Genomic DNA, 11808 nt, shown 5'->3' with positions numbered 1-11808 from the left:
AGAAATAACAATGAATTTCCAGTGAAAGAGATGTTTCTTATGATACGAGAGATCGAAGAAAAGAAGTATATTGAGAAATAAGCTTAGACGCTCTATGTTGCCTGCACACACGTGCGACAAACTACAAGAATTCAAACGAAAGAAGAAATAAGTTACCCTTACTCACGAGTTCATGAATTTTTCATCGTTCGACTCGATGAAGAGATGTAATTACCGTCTTATTTTTACCTCGTTCCGATAATGTTTGTTTGCCAATTATGACAAGTCACGAATATACTCCTTCAATAAAGTCATTTGATGTTTAAAATGGTTTTTATTCTTTCATACCTGAATGTAAAAGAAGAAAACCTAAATAAATAAAAGCTGTTAGATTACTATTGCTTTTATTCATTTAGATTTGATTTCTAATTAAAGATATAACAAAAACATAATTTCAACCATTGTACCATCCCTTAATATATGAAGTAACGCGAAAATATTTTTCTCTTAAAGGTAATAAACGGAACACAATTTGGAGATGTTTAGATGGAATTTTTGTGTATGGAATTCCTTCACAAACGTTAGATTGTTTTTTCATTGGAATCACATTATTTACAACTAAAAGCTAGATCCACCGCTGATAAGACCAGCTTTTGTATCCATAGGTACTTGCTTTTGAAAGCAGTCATCCAAAAATTGAGCCATTGATAGATAGAGATGACCTTTTACCCCTGCTAATGTATGACTCACATCTGGGTATACCTGGCATAGTATGTAATTCACATAAAATCTCTATTTTTTAATTTTCATTTGACTCATCAAAAACTACATAATTAATGTGATCTGTATAAAAATAATATGTAATTAATAACAGTACCTGTTGCCGGAAAAGTATACCCTTCTTTGCAAGATGGTGTGCGAGTGCCATAGATTGTTGGAACTGAACATTATCATCCGCAGTACCATGTACTAAATAAAACATCTTATTTCGCAAATGTTCCACTTTATCATACACGTCCGACTCGGCATAGCCTTTATAATTTGATACAACAGTCGGTAGACCCATGTACCTTTCAGCGTATGCTGAATCTGTATAATCATGTATAAGTTAAATGGAAAAATAACAATTTAAAATGATATTAAACTGTACTGTACCATATAATTTCCACGAAACAACCGGTGCTACACTTATACCACATTGAAAGATATCTTGCCCAGGATGCGCCAGCGCGAGAGCAGCTACAAAACCTCCATAACTCCACCCCCAAATAGCAACACGTTGTTTATCCACAAAGTGCAATGAATCCCGTAAATATCTATAAATGTCACCATCAAAATTTTAATGAAATTCATGCTATATATGTCTATGTATGTGTATCAAGAAATAAATAGCTTCATAATTTACTCAGTAACTTCTAGTTGGTCAGCAACTTCCACAGAACCAAGTCTGTAGTAGACTTCATGAAGAAATTTATAGCCTTGGCCTCCACTTCCTCTACCGTCGATCTGTACAACGATCATATTTTTTCTACTAGCTAAATAGGTGTTCCAGTCAATCTTGAACATCTCTGTTACCAATTGGGAGCCTGGTGCACCGTATCTGCAATAACATAGGGTAGTAAAAAATTATCAAGACAAATGATGTTTAATTATTCAATGCACTTACACTTGTACAATTAAAGGATACCGAGTAATCTCATCTTCCCGTAATCCAGGTGGTAAATGCAATTTTACTTGTGCATTATAGCCACCGCTTATTTGAACAGGAAATGTTTTTACTTGTGGAAGCGCAAGTTTGGAAATTCTTTCCTACGACAAGATTTCAATTTTAAAAATATATTTTCCATCTGTGTTCTTAACGAAATAAATGAAAAACATACACGTAATAATGTATTATTCTGCAAAACATAAATGAGACGTGGCATGGGAAAGTCGGTTTTATATAAAGCAACAGTCGGTATACTCGGTCCATAACATTCTAAGACAAAGTAATCAGTACCAACTGGAGGAAAAATAACATTGTGGTACTGGCAAGGCAGATCAGTGAATTCTGCAAATAAAAACAAACATTCATCAGAAGATTTTACTATTTAGTTTCCAAAAAATACATTGAACTTACTTGGTGGAACATGTACTTTTGATTTCTGTTTTTTTGTAGCATTTTCTTTAAGCTGCCCTTGATCAGCATTTTGTGCACTCTCTGTTTGTGTTTCATAATGCTCATGTATATAACTATTTTCTGGCCAAGAACTATAATGACCAGAGGAAAGTGTTCGATGTTGATTTTGATATACCTCTGTTGTTTCAGTACAAGTAATACAAACAGCAGGATGTAAAGATGATCCCACGTGTGGTAATAATGAACTCACATAATAAAGATGTCTCTGACCTGGCTTCATAGGTGGAATACCTATAAAGTATCTATGTAGAAGAATTACATTAGATTCAAGCAACACTCAATTGTCTTCAAAGCAATACTTTATAGGAATAAGTTCAGAGGATGTATTCTGATATATGAAAAAGAATTTTGAGAAGTATTGCTCACATGGTATTATTCGTTTGATCCCATGCCACTATTTTGGCGACCTCAAACTTTCCATGAGTGAGAGGAACAACCAATTTCCTAGCGACGTTCACCCAAACAATGTGTTTAAAATAACCAGCTGGACCATCCTTAACTGGACTTATTGCAATGTAACTACTACCATTTGCTGAGAAAATTGGTGCCTCAAGAGGAGTATCTACCCAGCCACGGTCTTCAGCTACTATTCTTTGTATTTCCTACAGGAAATATTGGAAGTAAATTTATATGTAATGAATTATTTTAAGTCAAGCTTAACATCAACACTATACCTGACAATGCCACATCGGACTCTTACAAATGGTTACAACAGATAGATTTTGTGCACGTGTGAGCCATGTTATACACACTTCTGTCAACGATATCCAGGAAGCCTTTGTGAAGTAATGTTCACTGTTATTGGGCATAAACATTAAATTTAATAATTAGATTTTAGAATATTTTAACTGAAACAGACTTACACAATATTCAGTAGCAATTAAGTCTATAAGAATGCAACTTAATGTATTACTGCTAGTAGCTTATTATATCTAGGCAAACTAGTGAAAATGAACTATTTATGTGATAATGAAATGTACATGACCTTTGAATAATTATTTCATTTCATTTCTTATTTTAATGGTCTAACTTCCCCCATTACTGTTCTGAATGTAAAAAGGAAGCTATATTGTATGTTTAAAAACAATAAATAAAGCAAATAAAAGGGAAAGGTATTTCTATGATGCGTACTAACTAAACAATTTTATAATTAAATAATCATTTTCGTACTAGATAAATCTTGAAATTAAATATTGTCTACAAATATCATATGTTCAGGATTAAAACGAGGTAATTTTACTAGTTATTACAAAAGTTCAAAAACATATTTATACAGATATTACATTTAAAAAACGCAAAATTTATATAAAATATTTCTATTATATAAAAAAAGAATTTTTTTAAAATTCCTCAAAAAATTAGTTGATATAATTTAGTGTATACTTCTATCCCATTAATATGCTAATTTTTAATTTAAAAAAGATATGTTAATGTCTTATGGGCCCTTATAAAACTGTCTTCTTCATCAAAAATAAATGACAAAAGATGCATACAATAATACTTTAGTATACAATATTTAAAGGTCTTCCTTCTTCTTGCAGTATTACTTTTACTGTTTGGCAAATATCTATTTAACTACCTCATTTCAAACCGGAAAAACTACGCCTCATGTATATTTTAAAAATATCTTGCCAACAAAATTTGCTTCCTTTTTCTGAAGTACCTTGAGAGTGTCACCATACAAACATCTAAACGTTTCTTGTAAAAAACGACAAAGTGCAATCGCTATTCAATTTTGTTCATTTTTGTTTTTTTTTTTTTATTAAGATGAATAAATACACCTAATGAGGAAAAATTAATGAGAGAAACTTTGTTCAAGCACTCCATACTCCAAAATTTATAAATAGACTTACACATGCTCGATGATAGGTGGTGGTTTCACTACCTTCGTATGAATATTCTTCGGATCTGCCAGGTCTGCTACATAAAGTCGTACCACAGGGTTTGGTGTCCCTGGCTATAGAGTAATAATTAATTCAGTTGTTTGATAAAGCGTAATGTAATATACAAAAGTAAAATTACTTTAGGATAACGCAGAGATCGTATATCAGGATAAAGAGCTTTGTTGCCTTCACCAAACCAAAATATATGCATTTGTTCAACAAGTGAATCATTAAAAGAAGCATATAACATCAAATGACCATCTGGTGACATCCAAATTGCTTCTGCGCAATGCAAAATCTCCTCTGCGAAATAAAAAATAAATAACTAATATGTATTCCTCAGTAATCTAATGTTAAAATGAAGCAGTATTAAAGTACCTTCATAAAGCCAATCTGGTAATCCATTTGATAATATACCAGGAACTGCTGTGTTAGTAACTCGATATCCAGTGTTACTTGTAGGACCTGTTAAGTAATAAATGTCATAATTTTGAACCATGACTAATCCATGACCACGTGGAGTCCATTGTGCTAGCAGAAGATAAGGATGTTCTTCTTTCTCTGGATGTGGTGTCAATGGTATAATTTCCCTGTAACAATGACATAATAAGTGTATAATCCTTAGAATATCTTAACTATGATAAATTTTCAGTTTTAGAAATAGCTCTTTTGTAACAAATTGTGTATGTACATGTATCTGCTGTAAAAATAACTTAAAAAATGTCATCTACTTGTAGTTAAGTGTATTTGGAAAATATGTTGAATAAATTAAACTGAATGTATTTTTCTTATAAATTATTTTTACTAACCGTGTATTTACATCATAAATTGTATATTGCGCTGAATATGAATATCGGAAGAGTTTCTTCACATCGCGTGCAAGAAGTAAGTATTTACGATCCGGTGACAACGAGAACTTGGCAGGATTCAATATCCTCTGTATACAAAATATCTGTTAGTGTTGTGTTTTACTAAAAGACCTAAATATAAGTATATGGAAATTTGCTACTAAACATAAGTCTTTGAATACATTAAACTCATATACCTACTTTATATTATTAAAATGATGTTAGACTACAGTTAACATAAACTTACAAAAGTTTCATTCGGCATTAAACTGCGAGTAGTGATGTTCTTTTGAGAAATGTGCAACAATGAAATTCCACCCCATACATCTCTGTAGCAAATGTGCTGTCCGCTTACCCATGATCCATTAAAAAGGAGTGGTGTTAATTCTCCAGAAAGTACCTGTAAAGTAATTGCTTGGAGTTACTCATATTGTATCCTTATAACATAATACACTACGTACCTCAGAAAGTCTCAGCCTAGCACCTTGTACCCTAGGTCCTTCATCTGGTGGTGTTAATAAGGCAACTGATGTTACAATCAAAGCTAGGACCGCAACAATCACAAGCAGGGCTATCAAAATTCCACGCCAATTCCGCTGATTTGGATTTGCTGATACTAGCTCCTATCACAAAGGTACTTACTAACGCCAATGTCAAGTAATTATAACATGTACATACACATAATTGAGTGATTTGATATATAATAGTGAAAACCTTTTAATTGTGCATAAAATATAGTTTTAAGAAATACATATTATTTCATGTTGTGTATGAAACAACAGAAAATAAAAACAGTGAATAAATAATGAAAAAATAAATTTCTTTGCAGAACTTAAATATAAAATTTTCGTGTTCTAGTTCTTAATGCTCGAATGTCGCCAAGTACCGAGTGCTTGAAAAGCACTTAAATTCTAGTACAATTAAGGAAAAATACCACAACAAGAAGCTTCACTTTAGCTAAGTTACTGATTCTAGGACAAATAAAGCTCTGTTACTTTTTCGTAAAAATGAACCATTTAAAAAAAAAATGAAGGTAGCAAATCAATTTAAGTTAAACGCATAAAAGGGCTATATGATTCATCCAAGAGCAACTATAATTTATTTAGCAGTATATTGGTTAATTTACATAATGTAATTCAATAATTGATTAATGCGATTAATTATAGATTAATGGGTCAATGTTAACTTTTTATATTTATGGATCTGGTAATTATCGATTTTGTGCTATAACAACAGCGATTTTAAAATTTGAATTTTTAATATGATAAACAAAAGATGATATTTATTCCATTATGATTTAAATATAAAAAGATATCTGAAAGTATATAGCTGCAAGTATAGGAATTCATTTTCAATTTGACTTCCGAATTTTATTTTTAATAAAATATAATTAAATATAATTATTAACAGTATTTCTGGAAATGCAAATTATAAAGAGCCATTAAATAAACGAAATGATTAAAACAAATTTTAACGAATGCAAAAACAATAGCTCATTGATGATAATCTGCGCGTAAATATGCGGAAAAATATTAAAATCAAAGTCGGTGAGTCCATTTACATTATTACTTTAGAAATAAATACAAAAGTGTCCTTTCCGCTTTATTAAACATTCTATTTCGTTGATTTTATTTACTGTACTGAATATCATTTACGAAATTAAAACATTAAGTATACGAAATATTAAATAAATAATAATAAAACCAAAATTGTGTATTTATAGTTGAAATAATTAATTATATAAAAATAAATTTAAATATTATAGAATAGGATATTCAAAACTTTCGGCTCCTTCATTTCTCTCACTAATTAATGATTTAATTTAATTTTCGTATCGGAAAAAGTCAATAGTGATGTTACGTTTATTAATTGTTTTAAATTCTCTTTTTCTAAACTTCTAAAATTTATGTTTATTTTAAGTTTCTCTGTGATCATTCGATCGTATTTAAAAAATATTCCTAGTTTTTTTAAATTTAATTATATGTACATGTTATAATGATAAAAAAATGCATTTATTAAAATCTAAAAACCAAAATTACGATCAATAATTCTTGCTCTAATTTAACACTTTATTAACAAAATACGTTTCGCTAAAGCGACTAACTTTGCAATTGAAATTTTCTCTGAGATCATCATAAATATAGATACGCTTAAGTAAAATCGTTATATTCTATCATAAAGAATTATCATTTATATTTAAAAAAAAAATTGATCCCTTCAAATGAAGGAAAACAAATCAACCCCTATGAAAGAGGAACAGATTTCCATCACATAAAAATGATACTTTCTTTCACTAAATAATCAATTAACGATTACAAAGCAAATAATCGCATATCATTAGCGATTATAGGATAATTTTTCATTCCACTTTCAAAGTGTCTCTCGAGGGGGAAAAAATAAAAAAACCATCAGGGGTAAGTGAAAACATATCAATTAATTACCTCGTCGTCGTAAATGTTATCGTGATCTGCCATCGGGGAAGGGGATCGATGTTCCGATGCTTCTGTTGAATTAAGAAAGCAAACAACAGAAGATCGTGCTAAAGTTTATCCCGTCCGTAGTCGCGAGCAAATTGTAGTCCCTTGTGCAGCGTGATAGATACATAAGTACGCACTGACATAAAACACCACCGACAAGGGGAGACGTAGGGATAGGAAGAACAGAAGGAAATAAACTCGGTTAACGATCGTGCGACGGGCGTTGAGGATCCCTCAACTTCCACCTTGCACCGTGAAAATTTTCGGTACTGATATGGAGATTGTCCCCGATGATGCTGGAAGAACGAGGCCTGCGCTCTTCTGATGCTGCGCGCTTCTGTCCTTTCCTCTTTTTTATTTATATTCATTTTAATCCTTGCACACCGGACACAAGGGTCACTTTGACCCGACTATTAAAATGAATTTATTTGTCAAGCTTATGAAAAAAAGGACGATTCTTCTTTGCATCGAATTTACCTGAATGTAATTATATAGGGTGACCCGGGTAACTGGGTCAAGCTATAGCTCTAAAATGGTAATTTTCATTATAGAAAATTAAATGGTGTCAAATTAAGCATCACTTGAATGCATGGGTCAGCTTCAAAAGTGGAGATTTAATGATTTCAAAATTATCTTGGTATAAAAAAGGTATTAAGGTACTCGGGTGGAAAATTGATTAGTTCAAAAGACATTTTAAATTCAATTTTCATAATAAATAGGTACAATACTAGTTTATTGCCTCTCCCTGGCTCTCCCGGCTCTCCTGGGCTTTTTATGCAAAATATATTAGCATTTCTTTCAATTTATAAATTCATTACAACTTATGAATGAAGCGAAGATGTAGGATTCTAAATTTTACGCATATTATTAGAATTTTCATTATTTAGAAAAATTTGAATACACTTCTCCTCATTCATGGATCTCGAAGAATATTTCACTTTTAATTAAACTGATATTTCAAGTCAATTTTAAAAGCTTAATGTTACCACATATACAAACGAGCGTTTATAAACTAAAACTTGAAATAACACTTTTTATTTTCGTTTCATTCTTTATATACACGAGATGTTTTTCTTTGAGGGTGTTCCAAAAATCGAGCATGGGTAGTGGTGTTAGACGTCATGTCTTGACGTATTTAAAGATGTATTGATAAGTGCGGTAATTCATGATGTAATTTACATATTTATAATCTTGGTTTGAATCTTAGCGCTTTGGGGTATATTCCGTTATCTTGTACGTACTCTTACTTAAGATAATTGCTATGTTTTTTATCTTTTATTCAGTAGCTTCTAATGTTCACGAACTTTGCAATATTTATTTATAGAGTAAATGCGTAAAATAAAAAGATAAGAATACAATTTAAAATATACCGCTATTCAGCCATAATAAAAATTAGTTCTCCTGATGTTTCACAGATGGTACAAGTTGCAAGTTGCAAGTGACATCTATATAACGTCTGTAGTCACTGGAAATGGTGTGATGAATGTCAACACATTACAGTAATTTGTGAAATAAATTTGTTGAATCGAGAACTTATTATTTTAAATAAACGGTAACTGAAGAGTGAAGTTCCAGATATTTAAATATGAATGATAATCTGTTGAAAGAAATACAATATTTGACACGTGAGTTTATAATTTTGTGTAATTAAGTCTTGACCAGATAATTAACAAAAACAGTACAATTTAATCTTTTTGTGTTTTAGGTTTAATAGAAAATCATAAGAAAAAATCATCAGAAAAGTTATGCTGTGTAGAAAAAGTTATTACAAATCAAAACTTAAGCCCTACAAAGCCAGAGAAATGTACAAGTCTGCTTTACAAATCTCATCAGCTTTCTAAAATTTCTAATAATGTTTCAAACAATGAATTTACAAGTACCAATGTCTATATTAATCCAAACTTTAAACCTCAAAATTCTGCTATACATATCAATCCAAAACTACGCATAAAATCATTGGTACACATTAACCCAAAAATGATGAAAAATGTCATAAGTTCTAATGAAAGCACACAATGTAGTTCTGTAAACAGAGTAACAAATGTTAAACAAAATACTGTGCAAAATCAAAGTTCTATAAAAAAATCAGTGCATGTTAATCCAAAATTAATGAAAAAATTGTCTTCCTCAGTGCAACCTAAACCAGCAGAACAGAAGGATATAGTAATACAAAATATTACTCATCCAATGTGTTCAAGATTAAAACTTGTTAAAAGTACAAATTCTCCAAAGGTTACTTGTAGTCAAAAGAAAATTAGTAATAATAACATTGTAATTTTGTCAAGGAGAAAACTTATACGTGTAAGACGAGGATCAAGAAAATCTATAAGTACTTCACAAATAGAACTGTGCAAAATTAAAAAGTCCTTAACTTCGTCAATGAAATGTGTTAAACCAGTATCTCAAAAAATTATAAAAACAAAGTTATTAAATTCTTCCCAGCAGTCAATTAGTAAGAATCTTTATCTTATGAAATCATCAATCATGAAACCTAAAATAAACAAATATAGAATTGATAGAACTATGCCAAAAACAAGCAACAAAGAACATACAGTTGTTAGTAGAAAAAAGACTATGTATGTATTGTAAAATAGTTGATATACTTTTATAATTGCAACTGTGTTAACAAATTACAATCTATGATTTTGTTTTATTAATTTTTTGTAGGAACAACAAAATGGAATTGATAACAATTGGGGGAGTTGTTTACAAATCTTCCAAGAATCAATTAGTACGTAATAGTTATGGAATAAAAAGTAAGTTATATTTTCAACAACTTTTCATTTTCATCAGTTATAACTAAAATTATAGTTATATTCTGAATTTAGGAAAACGAATAATAAATTTAAAAGCTGATAAATTTGTTATAACCACCAATGGGAAAAAATTACGTAGAATAAAATCTGCAAAAGAAACATCAGAAAATCCTAGTATGAAAGTATTTCATGCAAACAGCTTCAAATTGTCATCCAACATATCGAAAACAAATTACAAAACTAATATAAGGTAAGTAATTAATATGTATAGGAAATATAATTAAATAACAATTGCTTTTTTTATTTACAGCAATAAAGTCAAGCAAAAAAGTATCCAGATATTGCGTAATAAAATGCAAAAGAATAATCAACCATGTTTGATATTTCAAAGATTTGGATACTGTTCAAATCATGCAAAAGGGACTTGTGTAAAACGTCACGATAAAAAACAAATTTCTCTTTGCAAAAAGTAAAATTGTTGTCTCTATAGCTTCACTTCAACGTTATTCATATTAATGCAAAAAGATAAATATTTTTTCCAGATTTCTTCAAGGGAACTGTTTATTGGATAAATGCCCACTGTCTCACGATGTAGGTCCAGAAAAAATGCCTACTTGCAAATACTTTTTAGAAGGATGCTGTACGCGAGATGCTTGTCCGTACCGTCACGTTAAAGTTTCGTCCAACACTCCCATTTGTATTGAATTTTTACAAGGATACTGTGCTAAAGGTAGTGAAGTAAGTGCAATATTTTTTTACTTATGATGATTATATGCATGTTATAATATACTTTTATTGTATGATAATCTTAGTTATGAAATTTTATATGACTCTTATTACATAGCTTTTATCGTATATTAATAATGCATAAAAGACAATATTTCAAAACACGTGGAAGTATCTTTTTTTTACAGTGTAAACAGCGTCACGAAAATTTGTGCCCTGAATTTGAGAAGACAAAGAAGTGCAGTAAAGGTAAGCATTGTCCTTATCCACACAAATTACAATCTTCTTCTAACACACAAAATCATTTAAAAAGGAAGTATGACGTAAGTAATCATCAAGTAGTTTCTCCCACAAAGGATACTTCCTCTTCTAATAATGAAAACAGAGTTAGGTATTATGAACAAGCGGATACTTTAAACAAATCTCTTGACAAAAAAAGAGAAAGTGTTATGAAAAAAATTAAACTTATGAAAAGAGTAGAATCTACAGCTTGTTCTAATACATCAACTGAAACATCTAATGGTAATGCAGATGTAGAAATAAGTGAAAATATTGACGAATTAGAAATAATTTCTGATTCGAAGGTATTAAAACGACCTCCTATTGGAATTCTGCCTGCTTATATACCTATCAATTAATGTAGATAATACATTTATAAAGTTCTAGACTTTTTATAGTTCTCTGTACATTTGTGTATATCTATTTTGGCTAATATATCATGTTCTTGTCATTTGATAAAACAGCTTATGTTTTGACATTACATTTATAGTTATTGAAGATTGAATTTCTATAGTGTTATGTTTAAATATACACAAAAAAACTAAGAATTATATTTTGTAACATATATACAATTATGTAAATGAAGGATGTATATTTAGTAAAATAAAAGTATTTTATGTATACATAAATGTTATCATTATTTTACCTCGTTTCTCTTTTCCCTAAAATAATATAATTCTA

At 30.1% G+C, this 11808-nt stretch overlaps 2 protein-coding genes across 3 annotated transcripts; one reads left to right on the top strand and one right to left on the bottom strand.

Moving 5' to 3' along the window:
• Nucleotides 1-266: 266 nt before the first annotated feature.
• On the bottom strand, nt 267-7802 carry Dpp10 (Dipeptidyl peptidase 10). 2 transcript variants are annotated; one of them, XM_034338165.2, is made up of 16 exons: nt 7331-7802; nt 5351-5512; nt 5137-5289; nt 4851-4978; nt 4420-4631; nt 4181-4344; nt 4012-4115; nt 2833-2953; nt 2525-2760; nt 2099-2400; nt 1860-2029; nt 1646-1788; nt 1385-1579; nt 1135-1295; nt 857-1068; nt 267-741 (listed from the first exon to the last, which is right to left on the bottom strand). In XM_034338165.2, exons 1-16 carry the CDS (start codon nt 7361-7363, stop codon nt 598-600), a joined length of 2640 nt encoding a protein of 879 aa, XP_034194056.2. In that variant the 5' UTR covers nt 7364-7802; the 3' UTR covers nt 267-597. The 2 variants fall into 2 exon arrangements, with proteins under 2 accessions (XP_034194056.2, XP_034194057.2); XM_034338166.2 differs by having other exon boundaries at nt 5351-5509; nt 7331-7801.
• A 1013-nt stretch (nt 7803-8815) lies between these two features.
• On the top strand, nt 8816-11699 carry ZC3H3 (zinc finger CCCH domain-containing protein 3). Its single transcript, XM_034338173.2, has 7 exons — nt 8816-8991; nt 9072-9942; nt 10034-10122; nt 10195-10372; nt 10433-10591; nt 10665-10860; nt 11037-11699. The coding sequence occupies exons 1-7, from the start codon at nt 8952-8954 to the stop codon at nt 11484-11486; spliced, it is 1983 nt and encodes a 660-aa protein (XP_034194064.1). The 5' UTR covers nt 8816-8951; the 3' UTR covers nt 11487-11699.
• Nucleotides 11700-11808: the final 109 nt, after the last annotated feature.

Source organism: Osmia lignaria, chromosome 7, assembly GCF_051020975.1.
Source record: "Osmia lignaria lignaria isolate PbOS001 chromosome 7, iyOsmLign1, whole genome shotgun sequence".
NCBI lineage: Eukaryota > Metazoa > Arthropoda > Insecta > Hymenoptera > Megachilidae > Osmia > Osmia lignaria.
This window is presented reverse-complemented; position numbering and strand designations above follow the sequence as displayed.